Source organism: Trachurus trachurus (genome assembly GCF_905171665.1).
Source record: "Trachurus trachurus genome assembly, chromosome: 9".
Taxonomy (NCBI): Eukaryota; Metazoa; Chordata; class Actinopteri; order Carangiformes; family Carangidae; genus Trachurus; species Trachurus trachurus.
In genome coordinates this window covers 20,686,531-20,708,378 of record NC_139895.1, presented here as the reverse complement: position 1 = coordinate 20,708,378, position 21,848 = coordinate 20,686,531, and the positions used below count along the sequence as shown (strand labels likewise).

Below are 21,848 nucleotides of genomic sequence, written 5' to 3'. Positions count from 1 at the left end.
AAAGGGATAGTTCAACATTTTGGCAAATTGGCCCATTGCCATAATCGCTATAGTCATAGCAGTAGGTTCGTTACCTTTAATTGTCAGTGCAAGCTGTTTTTAGAATGGCGGAGCGGAGCAGCAGGCTGCTCAGGGCTATGCTATGGAGGCTAAGGGAATTTCTTGGTTTCCCTCATCAAACTCATCAAATACACAACCCAACAACTCCAAAAGGCTGTCGTGGACAAGTTGTGAGCTGCACAATCACCACGCTATGAGATAATAACGGAACGTTACGAGACAGAGTTGTTTTAGAGGTAAATTAATTCAAAACTGCTGATGCGCGTTGCGTTCAGGGACAGTTTTTCAGCAAGCAGACTCTAACGTTCCATTATTATCTCATAGCGTGGTGATTGTGCAGGTCACAACTTGTCCACGAAAGCGTTTTGGAGTTTTGGGATTTTGTATTTGATGAGGGAAACCAAGAAATTCCTTTAGCCTCCATAGTGTAGCTCTGAGCAGCCTGCTGCTCCGCTCCGCCGTTCTAAAATTAGCTTACACCGACAATTAAAGGTAACGAACCTACTGCTATGACTATAGCGATTATGGCAATGGGCCAATTTGCCAAAATGTTGAACTATCCCTTTAACTGTTAGCTTTATTGCTTGTTCTGGTAGGGAACACAAGGTAAAATCAAATCAGTGTTTTCTTTATTATGAGTTTGGGTGGATGAATACAACTAAATAAGCTCATCTGCTGGAGCTACCACCATGCATGAATGACTATTGCTCGAGCTGTATTGTTGCACAGACTAACTACTAGACTAACACATTAAGATTCATATCTTCAGTGTGTGAGCATGTTTCTTGCAAAGAGGTTTGTCTTTCTTGGAGAAGAAGGTCTGGCCTTCAAGTGCAGTACAGCACACCTGTAAAAAGTCATACAGAGAGAACGGGGGGGGGGGGGGGGGGGGGTGGTAACACAAGCACACACAGAAAGTTTAAATAAAGATAAGTAAAGATGTCGAGAACACTTAACTGGGCTACAAATGGGTTGACCTTAAATAAGACACTGAAACAATACAAAAAAAAGAATATGAACTGTTATTGATGATTATGTCCCACACTTACGGCACAAACAAAGCAGGTGTCATGCCAGGTGTAACCAAGGGCCTCCAGGAACTTGTCTCCAGCCTCGATGGGGAACTCACAACCATGGCAGCCAGTCCCAAACAAATTGTAGAAGTCTTTTAAAGAAAAGGACATGATGGCACACATAAAACAAATCAACCACGGGTTATAGTCATTCTAGCAAGATCCAATCAAACTTCCAGAGGCAGACAGCTATGTCTCATTTTGAGAAACCATTCATTGGCCTAATCAACGCATTATCAGAGTCATTATCACTTACCTCGTTCACAGTATGGTTCTCCATCCTCCAGGTGGAAGGTGTTGTTTCTGATTGGCTGCTGACAGCTTGCGCACAGAAAGCATTGGACATGCCACGTCTGTTTGAGAGCATTTATCACCTCCTGGGTGCAAATGCAAAAACAGTGTGGTTGGTTGGAGGCACAATACAGTTTGTTGCTTGTGTGTGTGTGTGTGTGTGTGTGTGTGTGTGTGTGTGTGTGTGTGTGTGTGTGTGTGTGTGTGTGTGTGTGTGTGTGTGTGTGTGTGTGTGTGTGTGTGTGTGTGCGTGTGCGTGTTCAAATTAGATCCACTTTACCAAGAAGTGGAGCTAATACAATGAAGTTTGAAGGGATGCCACTTTGCGAAGTAGGTCATTGTTTGTAATATCATTGAGCACATCTATTGCTATTATCAGTACTTACAGATACATGTATGTGTTTAACAAATGTGCAGAATGTATAGCCTTTTATACAGTCTGACCTTTTCTTTTGTTGCACTTGAGTTTTTTTTTTTTGTGGGGCCACATGACCCAGCTTAAAATAGATATACTGCTTTCTTTCCCACCCTTAAACTGTGAGAACAAGAGAGGACATGGGATCAATGGAAAGTTGGTGGGTCAGAGTAAAATGAAGGATTAGGAGAGAGGGAGTGAGAAAACAGGTTAATAAGAAGCCATAAGCTGGTTGAAGATGTGTGAGAAATAGAGGGTTGAAAGGGATTGAGGCTAAAGAGGTTAGAACACGTGAGGGATGAATGTCAGAACTGCTACAAGAGCAAAGATCTCAGCTTCCTGACACCCTGGGTTCAAGCTACACCTGCGGCCTCTAGGCCTCTAAGCCTTGTTCTCCTAACACCTGAACATATCCTGCATTCCTGTGTTTCACTGGTGGGCACTATTGAAATTTCCTCAACCTAAAGCTTTGTTACTCTGGTGCTCCATGTATTGTCCCCTTTATCTTTGGGCTTGGACCTACACTGTGGTAAAAGTTTACAGTGACCCTATGATGAATCTGACACAACATCAGTACATTTCTCATTATCATACATCATGCATCCCTAGGGCTAATGCTATGATGACATATGTTGAGGGAAAATAAGGCAAAATAAGGTACAGAGAGAGACAGAGAAGAGTAAGAGAAACAGACTCCAGAAACCTGTTGTGCTTCTACTTCTACTTCTACCGATTTCAATACTGAAAGTCACATTATACAAGTCATATCACATATGCAAGTCACATATGCATTTGGATATAATCATGCAACCAAATGTCCACTTCAAACCCCTCAGTACACAGCTGGTCCGTAGCAGAGAGGCAATTTACTCAGACTAAGAATTACACTGACCCATTGTTAATGTAGTTACTGTAAGCACAAAACTGAGTGAGATATTACTGTAAAGAAACTGAAAGAGGAAACGGAAGAACATGCCACACAAATAAAGACAGAAGCTGAAATGTGTGAGAGATTTGCACTGATTGACACAGAGGGGGGCTATCACTGCTGGTCTCCAAACAACAGGTGGTGGGGTTTGAAAACAACAGACACATACAATGTCAGGGCCAGCTGTACAGTGAATGGTACCAATGTAAAATCTGCAGACAAATGGCAAACTATCTGTGTTCTCTTTCTCTGCACTATAACCTAACTTTAGCTATCTTCTTTATGATCTTTTGTGTGATTTTGTTTTGTTTTAACTCACCCCCAGTATCTTAACCTGGCAGCGGCTGCATGTTGGAGCGAAGAACTCTTCATAGCAGTGTTCACAGTAGACAAATCCCTGTTCCTCCACAAAGCCCACCTCTGCCAGGGATGTGCGGCAGTGGGCACAGTTGAATTCCTCCTTGTGCCATGACTTACCCATTGCTACTAAAAAGGGCCCTCTGAAAAAAAAGAGATGATGGAAATCAACATACGTTGTTGCAAAAATAACCCTGTTTGCATCACCATGAAATTATTTAAAGAAAGGCAGCATGTCATGAACATAAACTGTTGAGGCAATGTATCCTATACCCTGGAAAGTAGTGCTTATACTGTAGGTCAGCAAGTCACCATTCTTTGTTTTTATTACTGTCTACAAACAGCCACTAGAGGGCAAATAGGCAAACCACAAATGTATGAATGACTGAATGACATGTAAGTAATTTAACTTTGATTAACTTCTCTTGATTTAAGTTTACAGTAAGTTCTTATTCTGTGTCCTTCCTCCTCTAGAAGAGTTACAGTTTGACAATTTACCTCTGATTTAACTTAACTTATTCTGATATGTTGTTGTATGAATGCATACTCTGAATCATACAATGTTTAAAAATGTTGACAGTTCAGATGAACAAAAACAAAAAGTCTATTAACAGTATGTGGTGATGGTTGTATGATGGTTGCTTTGTTTCACACAACGAAACACAAAACCTCAAATAAAATAGTATTAGGCAAGGACAGTCAAGAGTGAAACAAATGATCTAAATAATTGTTAGATTATACTTCTGCTATGTATTCATTGAATGTTTCTAGTACTTCATTTTGTTCACTAAGAGCTTGATAAACTAGGAGCACATTCCAGCACCAATCCAATGTGTTGTGCCAGTACTAAAGGTCTTTTGTGACCATCATCCTCTGCTTCTACTCAGACACCACCCCTGCCCTGTCCACTTCAATGATTAGGTGAAGTGGTAAAACAACAGAGACTAATTTACTCTATACTCTCCTTGCTCTCAATAGCTGTGCTTATCTGAGAATACTCTGATAGTGACACTGATAGATAGCTTGGCAGTCATTAGGATGTGAGAAATCCTATCCTTAAGTGATAAGTAATGTATAGGTAACACAGTCGGAAGACAATGCTGGAGTTAGGGCAGTTGGTTACCACTTATTTATACTTTTATAGCACATGTAAATATTATGACATTGTGCAGTCATTTTGTCAAGTCATCAGATAGAACTCCACATCCAGTATCATACACACGATGACATCTTCACTTCAATGCCACTAGTACATACAGTGATGTCTCCTAATCAGATTCTCAAACCTACAAATTATATTTAAAAAGGAAACGGAGAGGATGACTCAACAGGAAGATCAAGATCTGGTATCATCCCGCTGTAAGACTGTGTGTATGTGTGTGTGTGTGTGTGTGTGTGTGTGTGTGTGTGTGTGTGTGTGTGTGTGTGTGTGTGTGTATTCAGAGTGCTGAAAATCATCCAACAGTTTGAGCTTCTGCAGGTGCAACTTAATTCCCCTTATCATTATCTACACTGCAGGCAGATCATTGTAGTTCTACAATTTCATATGCAGATTATTTACTCATGGTGTTTCGAGTTAATTATTTTAAGTGCCTAACTGGGTCACTAAATAATTAAGGAGTGGACATATTTTCCTTTCCTGTTTTTAATTTACTTGAGTAGCTACATGTTATTATCTGTGCAGTCAAGTTGAAGACATCCACTCTTTTGATTATCCTAGTGCAAGTAGCATAGGGCATGATATGATGGAACTAAACACCATGCATGTTTTATTTCACAATTAGAAACGGATAGCGATGACAGCCTCTTTCATATCTGATGACATGGATTTATCGATGTGCTGCCTATTAAGAATGATAAAATGCTCATTCTATACAGCTGTCTGTTACCTTTCATAAGGGTTTTTAAAAGCTTTATAAAATATCTGACGCATCAGTTTTATCTTACCTGATGACCATGTTGCAGTTGGCACACATGGGCGTACGTGTCCCAGCAGGGATGTGTTCTGCCATTTGGACCAGCGTGTCCTCGTCTTTAGGGTGAGGCTGAGGTACTGGTCGGGTTGGGACTGGACCCCTGGGGACACTGGCACTGCTGTTACCCTTCATCCCAAAAGATGGAGTGATTAAACCACTCCGCGGACCGTGACCTATAGGAGGTACAGTGGGACAGAAATAAAACAAAGATGCAGAAATAAAGGTACAAGGATAATGGTATAGATGTGTCACAGGATGAATGCCTCTCTATCACGAAAGAAAAAGACAATACACCCAGGGTTGTTTGTGCCATCAAGTACTCACCTGTTGCCAATAGTATTGAAAAGACTATTAAAAAACATTGGCACATTATTGACACTGACCCCATTTTAAAAGAGTGTCTCCCCAACCCCCCCACGTGTGGTATACAAAAGACCTCCTAACTTACGAAATACACTGGTGAGAGCTGACCTCCCTCCCCTCTCAGCCCCCCCACATTTTCTTAATATTTCCCCAGGATATTATCCCTGCGGCTGTTGTCAACAATGCAACTTTTCTCAAAAAAACAGGCATTTTTACCATCCTCGATCTGGTAAAAAATTTGACATTAAAGGTGTTATCTCGTGTCACACTTCCAATGTTATCTATATGCTGAAATGCCCATGTGGCCTAGCATATATAGGCAAAACCATCCAACCTCTGAAGACACGAATATCTGAACATCGGAGCAACATTAGAAATCACGTTGCCACAAACCCAGTTGCTGTTCATTTTGCAGAGGCTAAACACAACATATCCACTTTAAGATATGTAGGGACTGAGACAATTAAAAAAACGCGCAGAGGGGGGGATATCAACACTCTGTTGCTTAAACAAGAACTGTATTGGATTCATACTCTGGACACTTTATCTCCTAGGGGGCTCAACGAAGATTTTGATGTTAGACCCTGCCTGTAATGTTCCTGCCGTTACGGTTCTCTCTGATTGACTGTAGGTAAAAAATATATATATATGTATCCTGTTCTTTCTATTTACTATGGTCATTGTCGTGGGATGTTCTTTTACTACCAGTATATGTGTAAATGTATATTGGTATACCTAACTTTTTTTACTACTGGTATGTATATGTATGTGTATATTTTGTATATCTTCTGTATACCGGTATATCCACCTTTGGTGGTCATTTGTTTCTTGAATTTATAGACAGAGGCGCCTCTTTACTGTAGTTAGGTTGCTGTGTCCCTACTACATAATACAACGACTCTGCCTGTTTATTTATTCTCTACAGAATGTTTATTTATTCTCTACAGAATGATGATTGTTTGTACTCTATAGATCCATGATGCTTTTGTCTACAAAAAAATGTTTTTCTCCACCATGTACTTACCTCATGGAAAATGTATTTTTGCCTGTATTCATTTTTTCTTCTATATGGATATTTTGTGGAAGTCACACCCCCCTTCTTTTCAAAATGGTTGACTCCAATTTGGTTGATTGCTCACCTGGGCGGGGTCATTTTGTATTTAAGCAGTTTCCTGTCTGTACCAGCTACACAGCAGTTTGAAAAAGAGCATTGTTGCTCGAAACGTCACGCTATTAAATCCTCTGAAGGGAGCTCCTATGGTGTGCGGATTTTTTCTTTATTTCATAGATGGAAACTTGGACTAGTGAGCTCACACCATCACAATAGATGTGTTTGCCCGTGTTTTCTTCCCAGGTGTATAAGTTATTTGACCTCTACCCTTTTTGTCTATACACCCAGCAGGTGTCATGGCAGTGCATGCAGCTGGCTGACTGCTGTTGTCACAACCATGGATTCACCACATCAATCTTCAGTAATACACAGAATATTCCACTCGACCTTCAACACATTCCTCTGGTGAATGTGCATGCATACACATGACCAAACACATGCAACCACACACACATAGACCACCAAGACATTCCCCCAACTAAAACTCAGACACCTGGCCAAACATGTATTTTGGCCTTTGATCTCCACACTGTGGATGGTGATGTGTTTTTGTACGTGTGCATGGTGTGGGAAGGGCTACTTTTGGAGCTTGGTTTTACCATTACATGTCATGTTTAAGTGGGTCTGTTTGGGCAAGGAACAGGGCTGGGTTTACATTTAATGCTGAAACCAGTAGGGTATTCATTTAAAACTCCATCATAAAAATGTAGAGGGCCTAAGTTGAAACGTATGTTTGACAGTCAAGTTAAACACAGCTTTAAGATGCCACAGATACAGTATGAATGCTGTCTCACTATAACTTTGCTGGGCCAAAGTTCCCTACCAAAAAGTGGCATTAATTTGTTTCATGTGAGGAAAACAAAGTTTTTGTTTTTACGCAGTTTGATGTTTCAGTCTATTAGAGAAGCTGCCATTAATCCTGCTAGCATACAAAAGGCTTTATGTTGAAGATGGAGCACGCTGATGGAATGAGGGGAGTTGGTAAGTGAGGGACGTAGATGCATAAGTGTGTGTCTATGATTTCAACTTTGAACAGTTAAGATATTGTTTTACAAAGGCATGAGCAACAAGCAAGTTGCTGAAACCCTGGATTCTTCAGTCTGGGTCAGCGGTTTACATGCTGTTGTGGCACCATACTGCTAGCAGTATATTTTAACAACCCTGAGTCCATGGGTAAGTGACTATATTTTATGATTTTTGTTGAGCAGCAGTTACATCAGGGAGTGAGATGGATGAGAGGGACAACCTTGTGCTCAGAGACAGGATACAAAAGACACTTGAAACTTGAGAAATCCTAAAGAGGAATCTTGCTTACAAAAAAAAAAAAAAAGGGAAAGCATCATTTATGTTACGTGATAAATAGAGTAATCGTCAGAACTGACAGTCTCAGAATCTGAGGTCTGACTGCAGATGGAGCACAGGCATTATACTGCTGCTCTGTGACTTGCCTTTAAAACTTTATTCACAACTTGCCGACAGGTCCCTTCAGTCAATATTATCTTTTTGACAGTGTAGAACTGCCGCACGTGTGACTGAGCAAGGCGCCACAGGCAGAGCAGGGCCTGCTCGCCTGCTTAATGGGCTTCCACAGAGGAAAAAGACGAGAAAAGAAAAAGAAAGTCTGCAATGACCTATTTCACAACATATGTCACGCCTCAACCATGGAAAATAAGCCTCTTTCCCCTTGCTAACTGGCTGCAACAACATTCAATCCAACAGCAGTAAATCAGTTTCATAGTGTGCCAGGATTGGGAACCAAACATTTTTTGTATGAGAAGAAATAACACTGTAAGAGGGAATATATTAATCAATCAAAAACATGCTTAAAAGAAGATTTAACTCAATTCCTGAAGGAGTTTATTTTTAGGATTCTGTTTGAGGGGAGTCACATTTTGGGTATTCATGCATTCCCCATGACTTATGCTAAGAAAACAGCTCAGGCACCTTAGTTTGATTGTACCCCCGTAGCTAATTCAGTGAAAAAATACCACAAATGGCCTACAGTAAAAACAACTCACACATAGCCATAAAGATATATTTTTGTTGGATTTGGCTGTAAACCTAATGTACTATTCCACAGATTTCATGATGAATAAAAATATATATTCTAGTCACTGAAACCAATGTATTATATACATACTGTATTCTTTAACATGTTCTCACAATGGCAGATATTATTTCAGTAAGTTAGTAAGAGACCAGCCAAATGTGTCTTGGTCCAAAGTTTTTGAGAATGTATAAAATTGAGACCTAGTAAGAATCATAGCCAGAGCTAATTGGGAATGTAGCACTGTGAAAAAGTTGGAGAAAAAGAAACCTTTAAAGTGTGCTGCTATCACAAGGGGACAGGAGAAAACACCCACACACACAGTGTTTACCCTGGGTTGCAGCAGGTCCTTTGATCATGGTCTTGACAACTGCAGAGTCATGGCTGTTGAGTTCAGGCTCCTCACTCTCCTCACTGCGCAGACAGACACCATGGAAACACAAATGATATGGAAATCACTTAATAAATGTTGTAATTAAATTCTTAATTAAACAACTCATCATCATAAACTCATATCTTCACTGTTTAAATTACAAAATACTTACTTTGCATCCTGCTCATTCAAAGGGATAGGCCATACAATACCAGAATGCAAATTGTTATTTACAAAAAAATGTTATTCCCAGCAAAATATCTTTTAGCTTGATATACTAACAGCAATTGCATTCTAACAGACAAAAAGAACAGGGGAAAAAATGTGAGCAAAGTGTCATTTTTCAAGTTCATGTCTAAATGCAGTAAGACAGACTCCAGGCCACCTACCTGCTGACAGAGCTGAGACAAATATGGCACCAACCAAAACACAAAAAGCAGCTACAGCCAAAACAGTACAGTGCTCAACTTCACGGTGCACTTCCGACTTTTGAGTACAGTATGCACAAAAATGTTGCCCATGTGTCACATTCGTAGCAGAATGGAGTCCAGGCCACCAGCCTGATGATGGATGGGACATGAGTTGGTTTGCACTGTACTAATAATATAGACCACTCATTCAGAACTGATGCCAGGACATCAATTCAAATGATTCACCAGAGAGCAAATGACTACAGTGTTATGAAATACGGCATGGTGTAATGAACGTAAGTGCCCCTTCCTGCCCCGTAGACAGATGCCAGCCCACCACCAGTAATGATGCAGGGGAGACAAAGTTCTGCTAGTAGAGTTCAAAGTCTGAACACATTCATTTCACTACATTGAGCGACTTGCCTGTATATTTTTTTTATATACTACACCGTTAATTCTCTTTTTAGTTTAAATTTCCCCTCATGCACAATATATGGGTTTGGACACTTCACTGAGGTTATGAAGGGACAAATTAAATAGGTCCCCATGATAACATTGGCAGTCCATTTTCACATATCCCAAGGAAATAAAACTAAAATTCACATTTGGGTCAAAGGATAAATACTTCTAAGAGACTCAGCTGCACAATTTAGTGGCACTCACCTCAGAAGATGCCAGAACACTGATTTCAAATGAGGAAACAGACAAAATCACCACATGGGACCAGTGGTTAGTTGCTATGCTAGGTCAGCTGTTCATATGCAGTTTCATAGAACAGGGTGATATATTTTATCTCTAAAGAAACGTAAACATACAGTATAATAACTGTGGCATTGTTTTGAGTCCTTCCCCAAGGTCTGACAAGAAATAAAAAGCAACACACATTTTCTGAAAACAACATGTTCTTTTTCAGGGTCACACTCTCTCTTGGGTCAAAACGCTATCTTGAAGGGAAAACATCTGAGCCAAACACTTCATTGTGATGCAAAAATCTCTCTACAAGTTAAAGAAGTGTGTCGTAATGGAATTGCCTTATATACTGTATATCAGAAACACTGTTTTGTCTCATTGTAATAGAATTATGAAGTTGTTTTGACTAAATATTTCTTCAGGTTTGTACTGAAGAACAACACAGGCTCTGAAACTAATTTTCTGATGCCAGAGCTTGTCCAGCTATTGTGGTGGAAAGGAGCAAAATGTCTCTGCTCTTCAATCAAACATGGCCCTGGGGCCTCAAACTCTCCACCGCCTTGTAAAATGATGCAAAATGAATAACCTCTCTGTGAGTTACATCAAGTGTGTGGATGTGTATGTGTGCTCTTAAGTGTGTGTTTGTGTTCATCCGTGCCAGCTGAGGAGCTTGGGTGGGCCAACAATCTCTCCCCAGACGTATTACACCCACAATGCATAGCTGCTCCTGATGCCAACAGTTGGATCACTGCTGTTTTCTCCCTGTGCCTGGCTGTTAGGGGACTCATGGGAGACAAATGTTATGGCAACTGCAGCCATAGTTACGTTGAGTTGTGCTTGCGAGTGTGAGCGAGAAAGAGAAGAACTGGGAGAGAGATATACTGTAGACTATGAGACGTAAATAGGCAGATAGAGACAGAGAGGGAGAGATATCAGAAGAATGTCACACTTGTGTGTACTGGCTTCACTTCAGTCGATGCTCGGTGTTTCAGCTGCCCTGCCTGCCTCTGCTGTGACATTCCTCAAAGCACACAATTCATTTGAACACACAGGACACCAATAATATGAAATGGTCCCTACAGAGCAGGGAGGTCACTTGGTTTGCCACTCAGGAATACCTCTGAAATGATATATTCAAACTTTCTGAATAGGTGCTCAGCTACATAGCTGTGTAATTGCACTTGAGCAATGAGTCAGTGTCAGACGTACAACTCACAAGGGAAGGAGAGGGGAGGAGGAGACCTTAAATTTACCTAAAAACATAGACAGCATTGACGGGGGAAGAGAAGTTAGGGTCTCCCTCTTCTGTGGCAGACTGATGCCAAGACACCCTTTGGTGTGAGAAGAAAAACATAACAGAGAGAGGAATAAGATGTAAAAACAAATACATTAACACAAGTTAACAGAGAGTTGGTAAGATGGATGTCAAAAATGCCATGCCCACCCTTCTCATGACAAGCATTGTGAAAAGTACATCCTGTGGTCTGTTGTGTTAAGCTTGACTCCAGCTAATCAGCCTGTTATGTGTAGCTGGTACAGTCACAACTGAAAATACCCTCAATGTGGAGACGACTATCAGCCTGCAGAGCATCTCTCTTCATTAATCCTTATCAGTTTATCATGTTGTACACCATGTGACAGGTGGATTTAGTATTGGTGCAAACTAACTTTTTTTATTTACAACCAGAGATAATGAATTAGATGGTAGGTGATTTTACAAATTCCTCAAAATAATCATATTTCTATAACTGTTTCTAAACGTAAGTGAAAGGAGTCAATCTGAATCTTTTAATTTTGCAATTAACTGGTGGGATTAACTTCATATATCAACATGTGACACTGTAGAGCAAGCAAAGTTGGTAAAAGAAGCATATGAATGAGTATGCTGTCTGTCCAATCAGCCAAACTAATTCACTGTTTTCTCTGGATGGAAACAGAAACAAAAGCATCAGTTGTTATCAAGAATAATGTGTCCAGTAAAGAAGCGGAAAGACCTCATCCTCGCCATAATTTTACACCATTTAACGCCATGAGACTAAAGGCTATAGTGCCATCTATTCAAATTATCTTTGTGAACAAGCTAAGAACATTAATTTACATTAGCTATTGTAACTGGCTAACAACAGGTGACAAATAGAGCAGGAAATAAGATGGTCCCCAGTCCTTCATTCATTAAAGGCAATTACAGTGCGGCTCGTTAATATTCTCCACCAATCAGGCCAATTACACAGCACCTTAATTGTATTGTGCAAGACTGTGATTGGTTGATTAATGGCGAGTCCCGCTGTTCTGATTCAATAGCATCCAGTTAGAGCTCTGACCATCTGGACATGCTGGGCCACATATAAACCTTGTTAACTGAAGGGATAATTAAAGAGGGACTGGAGGAAGGAGGGAGAGAGGAATACATTTATTTTCTTTTTTTAATCCATTTTCTCTCCTGGTCTATCTTTGTACTCTTTCTTTTACATTTTCACACTAAGTGCATCCTTGAATTTGACTCTTATGTACTGCATCTCTGCGCAGTCTGTGGCCTTGCTTTCCATCACTGTTTCTCTTTGTCTTATCTATTTCACGTTCTATTTTCGGCACTGTGTGCCGCCTAATAATGAGACTACTTGTTTGCTGGAATTAAGCGATAATGAGGAAAAAGCTAGAAAATTCAGTCCCCCAACTGTTTATACATGTAAAGTAACCCCATGTGTACTGTAGCTCCAACAAGAACTTGTGTTATGCATCTCATAACTGTGTTGGTTTTGTTTGAACATAGAACAAATGGTCTATTAACATAGCTGACTGCTGTCCAGCAGCTTTCTGCACCACACAACAGATGGTCTATAATTTAGCACTGTGATATTTTTTGGATCAAATTCAATCATCACATACTATACCATCCATGCATGTGCATTCACACACACATAATGACAAGGACATCCATCCATCCAGTCGCCTACTTAAACTCAGTCTCTCACACACACGCACACACCAGCTCTTCATACTTCATGGTTTGAATGTGTAGAGTTGTGTCCACTAGCCAGTGACTGATCTCTGTGAGATACTGCCAAGCTGTTTCACAGTGACCACAGAATGTCGTAGTTGGTATGAGTTGTAACGACACAAACATATGGACCGTGTCTTTTGGTGCTGGCATGGTCTGAACAAACATGGTTTTAACTGCAATGAATGGCATGTTCAGTGGACACAAATGCCTAGTTTACACTGTGAATTAAAAGTAGTTTTACTTCTAAAAGATTATGATGGAAATATTAGCCGTGCAAGCAAAATTATAACCTTCTTCTCTGCTAAAATCCACTGGTAAAATAAATAAATAAAACAAAATGTTCAATCTAAAAGTCATCGTCTGAGTATGCTTACACTACCAGAGTGTTAGTCGATTAGCAATATGACTGAGAAGCTGCATGCACCACACAACACTGTTACTTATGCAAAGAGCCCACACACATAATTTGTCATTATTTGCATGATGATATTACTATTTGTTGGACCCAGGCCTGAACAAAACTGTTGATTTATTTTCTTTTCTTTTTTTATAAATAGATGGATAAGACCAATGTTTGTTAATTGAACACTGAAATTTCTTATTTTTACCAATGCTTCCAACTTGTTTTCTAGTGATTAAGACCACTGACATGGAAAAGTTTTGTCCAGATCTGCCCAGTCTACCTTTTGTTCTTGGGAAGGTGTAGCTCACTGACACTGCGACGCTTCTTCTTTTTCTTCAGTAGTAGTGGCAGAGTTGAAGTGAGTGGAGTGATAAGCAGAGCTTCCAATAAGGACTGAGACGCTGCTTTCTCAGGAGGTCTAGGGTTGTTCTGATAAGTTGTTCTAACCAGAAAAGGCAGATGATGACTCCAGGAGGCCAATTGTTGGACATTAGAAAAACGACACAGAGAAAAAGAGGATTGAGAAGTGGTCACTCAGACGTCTGTAGGAGTGTGTCGGAGGGCACTGAGATAGCTAAATGACAGGGTTCACTCCATTTACCTTGCCTGCACTGGATTACGGCACTCAGAGTGTGGCTGCTGAATGGGTTGTCTGAGTGCACTGGGGGTGAGGGGAGGGGGTGAGGGGGCTGCTCTAGGCAAGAAGTCCAGAGGACTTGACAGGAGATCTCTCCTATTTACAAATACAGACACACACACGCACATGTGCACACACGTACAAAGCACAACCACATTCAAAGAGGCAATGGCAGAGGACAGAAGCAGATGGTTAATGATAAAAATGTCCCCGTTGAAAATACTGAAAAAATTCAACCAAAAACATGGCAGTTTGGCACTGTTTCTATTACTATGGAAAGTGAACTAATTTGAAAGTAATTATAACCCAGTACCTGACTGGTTTGGTAGAGTAGGATGCATGATGATGTGCTGATAAATGGGGTAAATTGACTTGGACTGGGGAACTGAGAAGACAAGGAGAGGAGAAGCTGCAAAGACTGCAAGGAAAGTTGAAACAGTTAAAGTCAATAAAGTCTTTGTTTGGAAATATGAGAAATTGATGTAGCACCTGTGTTGAGGTGAAAGGTGAAACTGACTCTGCTCTGCCCTCAGAGCTGCTGCAGCAGGATAATTTAATGCATGGTTGTCATCACCAAGGCCACATAAACAGTTCATGGACTCAAACTTTTCCGAATCTGTGCTGCCCTCTAGTGGCATCACATGGGAACTGCTCGGCCGAGGCAAAAAAAAAAAAAGGGGAAAAAAAAGAGGAAGTGACTGTTCTCATTATATACAAAGCCGTTTCAATCATTAAACCTATTTTGTATTTTAAGGTAATACTTTAATAACACAAACACAATTTACCTGTCAGTCGTAGGCATTTGGACGCTTGGTTGAGACATAGTAACATCTGAGGTACATGGTCTATAGACAGGGGCTGGATCAGAGAGGGTCCCTGGTACTTGGTTTTGACCTGGTACAGAACTGCTACCACATGAGGAGTATACTCCCACTGTCTGGGCAGGTATTACACCAATAACAGGCATATATGGTGAAGTGTGGCTACAATCAGGACTTGGCTCATAAAAAGATTGGGACACACTGTCTGGCAAAAAAGCTGCGTCAACGGAAGTGTCATTTAATTTATGGGAATCTGAAAAGTTGTAATGGTGTGTGTGAGAGGATGCCATTGGGTTCAGAGCTGGGCCATTGTATGTTAAAGGTACTAGCATTGGAGCTAATGAATAGTTCATATTAGGCAAATGGGTTGGGGGTATTTGACGAAATGTGTCAACAGAACCTGAATATGATATTGGGATGGCAACCAGACGGACGTGTGATGTGGGTGATATGTTGTCTTGATTTGTGCTTTTCTGGAAGTGGTCAGGGTTGGAAATGAGAACATCATTAGGGATTATAGCGGCTTTCTCTGGCCACTGCTGATTGGCTGATAAGCCTGCCGGACATAGCTTTGATTGGTCAGTGTGAGCAGATGTGGACGTGGTCTCTGCATCGCCCATGGTGGTGAACGTTGTGAGTGAACCAACTGCTTGGTGAGCGCATTCCTGTGCTGGAGACCTGTCACTGGCAGATGTCAAATAGCAGAGAATCATGTTATTTTGTTCAAAATGTCAAATTTTGTAAATGTTATGTTTTTGGTGAATCAGTAATTTAAATATAAATTTGAGATTGTTTTAGTTGAGTCACCCAAAGTGTGAAAAATATAATAAAATGCATGTGAAATGTGAAATCAGCGTTACAGGTCAGAAAAAGTCAGTTAGTTCCTGTGAATCAATGGAAGGGCTTTACAGTATGTGATGGTTTTCTTTTAAAGTGACTACTGTGTCCAGAGACAACTCAAAGTGACAGGTGAAGAGGAAAACGTGTCACACGCTGAGGTGATGATTTATACCTGACCTTCCCACTGTGTGTCTCAGAGTCAGTGAGATAACTGGGAGACGAAAGAGGAAAGGAACTAGGGAAGCAGGGCAGGAAGGAAGGAAGGAAGGAAGGAAGGAAGGAAGGAAGGAAGGAAGGAAGGAAGGAAGGAATGAGACAACAAAAAAGAGAAAGGGAAACAGGAGAAAAACTTAATCACTTTATTAACTAGAATTTTTTTCAAACTCAAAACAAATAAATAAAATTTCAGCCTCTAGAGTTCCAGATGTTTTAAAACTGTTAGACTCCACAAAGATCAAACTCTAACTGGAGTTAGCAAAACCTGCAGGAAGTAAACATGGGGATCAAATAAATGTAAAGGCACTAAAGATGTGTTTTACAGTCAGGGCATCATATTATTTCTGTTACTGCAACCTGCTTACCCCAAACAGCCCTCCACTTTCATAATCCTTCTACCATACTAATCGGAAGTGTTACAGTAGCATGTAAACCACCGGTCTATATACAGTATACTGTACATACATGCACGACAAGCTGAAATCTCTTCCACTTTTTCAGACGTGGATATCTTTTTCAGATGTGTGTTTACTGTGCTTATTAAATAGTTTCAGTGCTAGCAAATACAACAGATGTAAACAAGCCATTAAAGCTTTTAAACAAGTGTCCTCTGTAAAATACACTTATTCAACAGCCCAATTAACTCTCTAATGCTGTCCTCCCTCCGAAATCACACACACCCCTTATGTATGTCCTATCTACATTACTGTGGCACTGGAAGGAACAACACTGTAGTCATGTGATGCGTTTGTCCTTTTATAGTGCATTTCAGTTCCTGTATGGATATGGGGTTGAATATATAGTGCATGATCAGAATTTCCATCTTTAATTTTCTTGTTCTACTGTATGCTTCAAAACGAATGATACATAACATGATGTCTATACATCTTTCAGTAGGTTGACTCAGATTGCTTTCCATTTCTCATTACATGTGTATATTAGTGAAGGCTGAGGGAGCAGAGATGTGGACTGAGAGGTCAGCATGTTGAGACTACTTGATGAGAGCCCTCAGGGTTTTACACTTTATGAAAACGCTGTAGTTCTTGTCTCCCATCACCATCATGTTTTGGTGTGGTGGTGTTAATGAATATAGTATCTTTTCACTCAAATCTCTGACATGATTTAAAGTATACACAAAAGGAAGCATACACATGCACTTAACTCAAACTCAAAATGTACTGTAAGTATAATGAGGTGAAAGTAAACACACTGATAGGAGTGTGTATTTAGGCATCTATCTATACCTTTGGGGTTGGAATCGGTGGAGTGGGCCCAGCACATACGCAATGCTTTAATAAATGTCTGAATGAAGCAGACACAGTGCAGGGCAGGCACATAATAACAAACACTGACACACACACACATACGCATTCACACATACATAATCATGGCCAACAATTCCTTTGCAAGCTCCAACTGCAATTTTCTTTCTTTTGCTTCCTATATATTCCCATTAGTCCACAAGCTTATATTCCCACAAGAGTCCAAGGAATTAACATTGATCTATAGCATTCAAACTGATACAATGTCTACAAACACAGGTAGACAAACACACACAGAGACACACGTAGTCTACTGGACTACATTGAGGGTGCGAGCAGACACCCGGTGGTGCGAGTCTCTCAGCTCGTTGTACTTAGGGCCAATCACCATCCGAGTGGTGGTCTTGTTCACTCTGCCATCCACGTCAGGAGAGTAAGAGGAGAGAAAAAAAGAGAAAAACACACCAAAGGAGAGAAATAAGAAGGATTTAAGGAAAGTGGTTGCCCTGCGATGAGCGATGAGAGAGACACACTGTAAGCCGAGCCACAAAGACAGCTCAATGATACAGAACAAACAAAAAGCTGATGATGCACAGGAAACATATGTACTGTATGGTCATTGGCATGGTCATCATCAGAATAAAACACGACATAAATCAATATGAAGAAAGCAGAAAGTGAACTGTAAGGTTTATCAGACAACAGTTCACTTGTCATTTCCAGAGAGTCCATCTTCATTTTGTCAACATGCTGCCCCATGAGTCATGGTCAGTTATCGAGTTATGAATTAATTCAACCACAAAAGCCACACACCAACACCCACAGTCAGCAGGAACATGGACATGCTACAATGAGCAGTCACAGACACACGATAGTCATGTGATCATGTGTACCAGCACAAACCACCCAGACAAATGGAGAGCAAATGGATCTCAGCACAACAAGGACGAGACCACAGTAAAGCCATGATTGTCAACATCACAATCACATGTTAAACAACATGCAACACTGCAATGCTGTCACATCCACAACCAAATGCACAAACAACCACAGGCAGCACACGAACGATTGCACATAGCTGTGCTTTGCTAGGTAAGCACAGATGGATGCACTTTTGGGGCCTATGATGATATTTAAAATCAACCTTCAGCAACCTGAGAGGAATTTAATCAAAATTGCTTTCTGATCTTTTGAAGCTACTGAGAATCGACATACTGTACAGCACACAGTGGTCTGGCTTTTGACTTAACGGATCACATGTGATCCTTCTTCTTCTGTCTAGACAGGAAGAGCCCACACAGCATCAATACATTTGCCAGAACGGTGTAGCAGAGATTTAGAGTTTTTTAAAAGAGATTTTCTGCTTCTGCGTGAATGCAGATGTTACTGTTTGTTTTAGAGGCACCCAGCTGAGTATGAAAATCAACTGAGAAGATGAGATTTCCTGGAATATGTATTGTTATTCCAACAATGTAATTAGTCATACAAGCAACAGCAACATAGCAACAACAAAAACAGATTGGGAGGCCAGGTTTAATAAACCACAATCTTCAATGTGTCAGCATTTTTTGTGCTAAGTACTTACTTTGTCTTTTTGGCTTTCTCAGCTTCCTCTTCTTGGGCTACAAGGGAAAGAATGAAAGATTAAGGATTGCACCCTGAAAAATGATGTGTATCATCTACAAAAATGCTAACCCTAAACAGTTAGCGTCATGATTAAGCTTGTGTGTCCTACATATGGAGGATGCAAGGTACTCAGGTGTGTGATCACTAGCTCAGGTAAACTAACAACGACAACAGTCTATGTAATGACTCTGCAAACACAGTCACTGCATTTGACGTATGTCAGTAACGTACCATTCTCCGTGCCGGTGATTTGAGCCAGGATCTTGAATGATCTGGACTGGGTGGTGCCAGTACGCGGGCGCCAGTCTTCTGTGTCCTCCATTATGCGCTTCCTGCTGGCATCAGCATGAGTGGGCACATGGTAAAAATGGATGTCTGTCTCCACAACGTGTTTCCTGGGAACTCTGGAAGAACATGGCAGAACAGGATGAATGAGATCAGAAAATATGCTTTTCATTTTACATACGGCCTCTCGTATATTGATCAAAGCAGTAGAACAGAGATGAAGACTGATGTAATTTCCTCTGAGGTATTATAAGCTATTAAAGTGAAATGTATAACTTTAAATTCCACAGGAAGCTATAAAACATTTCATATTCCTTAGTACTCCAGACTTAGTGTGTGTTATGAGCCAAAGCCATGTTAAATTTCCTTTTAGGAGGATACTTTCAATAAGGAAGCTTAGATTCACATACATTATATGTATTACATTATTATTTCAGTCAGAGTAATCCTGTTAGATCTAACACTGTTAGATGATTACACATTATACGACACACTTAAAATAATAATGTGGGGTAAAAATATAATTTATGCTTATTAGACAAGAACAAAAGGAGGAAAAACCACAGCACACTTTGTTAAACATATTTGGTGACAAGATCTACACCAATGTGATACCTTGGTGGCTGGGGTTTTCTTGAAAACCAATAACAGAGGAAAACAGGCAGAAGAAAACAGAAATAGACTCAATAAAGGCAGGGGGAAATAAAACCACAATATCCATAACATTCATAAGGATTACGTGAGAACTATGTGAAGAGACTTACTTTAAAATACTGTGAGGTCCACTATTGGCAAGGTAAAGAAAGAAGACAGCGAAGAGATAGAAATGTAAGAAATTGATTTCCTTATGAAGAATAAATTTAAGAGGAATGTCAACAATTACAGAAAAAAATAATGGGGGAAAACAGACAGCATGAACTTATGGACCACAACTTCTGGTACATGCAAAACATAGAGCCAAAATATTCAGGGAGACATTTAAAAAGATCAATTAGCAGAAGTCAGTTCTATTTTTAACCACATGGTGGTGCTGTTAACTCATGTGTAATTGCATAGAGGTGGAGTTGTTCATCATTTGGACAAATTTATGTTTTTATTCGAATGATTCGAAAAATGCGCTTTTATTTTGATGAGTGTGCGGCATAGTTGTGATTCAACATGTGTGGCTTGTGTTTACCTGTGTTCATGAAGAGAAGCTAATATGCATGTGTAGCCACAATCTTTCTTGGCAACAGGGTGCTGACTGGCCCTTTATTACTGTAACTGGCCATCAATAACTCAGCTCCAAGACACACACACACGCACGCACACTCAAGAAGTATTGCAGACTTGAGGATTTTTCTGGCACTGCTGTCAATAAATCACCTATAAATACACACGCCCACCAACACACTCACCTAGCACATTGAATAGAGAGATTTATGAACGTCTCTCAACACATTCTTGTCACAGCAGCAGCTATGTTGGTGTAGGAGTGTTGACAGCTCTATGTGAGCCTGGTCACATACAGTTACAGTACAGTCAGTGACTGTAGTGTGTGTGTGTGTGTGTGTGTGTGTGTGTGTGTGTGTGTGTGTGTGTGTGTGTGTGTGTCTGCTTTATGGTTGAGGGGAAAATATATTTGAAGCCTCAGCATATTGTACACATCACATGCAAAGGTTTTGATTCATTTTAATTAGTTAAATGCATGTGTGTCACTGTGTGTGGGAAAACCTTACGTAACACAAAAGCTTTTTGTGTGGCAAGCCAATAAGTTAATTCATGCAAAATGTCATGTTAGGTGTATTCACACAAAGATGCAGGGATGAACAGATGAAAAGGCGAACAGCCGTAATTTGACATGCTTCAGAAACTAACTTTGTAACTTGATGATGTGCTGCAGTCTGCAAAGCAGAAAACAAGGTTTGAAAGGGAAGAGAAAGAAAGACAGGCAAAACTGACATACATATTTCCCAATTCTCACCATTTTATTTAAAATCCCCTCTGAAACGAACCACACCACACATTTACAGCATGCAACCAACGCAGGGATGGACACGTGCTGTCCAAAAGTGTCAGTGTGTGTGCACCTCAGTATCAGAATTAAGTGATTCACTGATCATGAAATATGTACCTACTGATTAGTACTGTATATAGAGAGTGAGAATAATTCTGTACCACACATCCTGAAAGTGCTTTCTGTAAAAAGAGCCATTGCATAAACTACAGTTCATGACAATACCATACAACTTGATCATCTACAATCGTCTGTGGACGACCTAAATAACTATTGAAATACTTGAGCTGTCTATCATTCCGAATAAAAGTAGGATGAGGAAAGATAAACACAACATTCAGATAGAAATGTGGATGTGAAAGAAGCAAAAGCCAAAGAGCAAGATCAAGTGGGTTAATAAATGTCATCTGTAATACTTGGAGAAGGCTATGTACCCAACTGAAATTCATCTTGAGTATTTGTTGAGTGTGAGAATGACTGCATGGTGTAAGATTATATTGTGCAGATGGCTGGTGTCTGCTAAGTCTCACAGAAAGAGACCGTTGATCCTTTTGTCAGTGTGTTTCCCAGTGAAACCAGCAACGACAGAGTGAAAACATGGGGTGAAATGAGTCAGAAAAGGAGCATATTCAATCCATTTGGCATCTTAAGTGAGACAAATCAAAAA

At 40.3% G+C, this 21,848-nt stretch overlaps 1 protein-coding gene across 1 annotated transcript in view; it reads right to left on the bottom strand.

Annotated features, from left to right (window-relative positions):
- Positions 1 to 578: 578 nt before the first annotated feature.
- pdlim5a (PDZ and LIM domain 5a) overlaps positions 579 to 21,848 on the bottom strand; it is a 63,717-nt gene continuing 42,447 nt past the window's right edge. Inside the window, exons 8-17 of the mRNA XM_083979320.1 lie at positions 19,950 to 19,970; positions 19,801 to 19,818; positions 19,132 to 19,304; positions 18,860 to 18,896; positions 8,953 to 9,035; positions 5,072 to 5,273; positions 3,087 to 3,267; positions 1,390 to 1,510; positions 1,110 to 1,225; positions 579 to 907 (exon numbers count right to left, since the gene is read on the bottom strand). Of these exons, the coding sequence (XP_083835446.1) occupies positions 818 to 907; positions 1,110 to 1,225; positions 1,390 to 1,510; positions 3,087 to 3,267; positions 5,072 to 5,273; positions 8,953 to 9,035; positions 18,860 to 18,896; positions 19,132 to 19,304; positions 19,801 to 19,818; positions 19,950 to 19,970 (1,042 nt within the window). The 3' untranslated portion in view covers positions 579 to 817. The remainder of the gene's footprint in view (positions 908 to 1,109; positions 1,226 to 1,389; positions 1,511 to 3,086; positions 3,268 to 5,071; positions 5,274 to 8,952; positions 9,036 to 18,859; positions 18,897 to 19,131; positions 19,305 to 19,800; positions 19,819 to 19,949; positions 19,971 to 21,848) is intronic.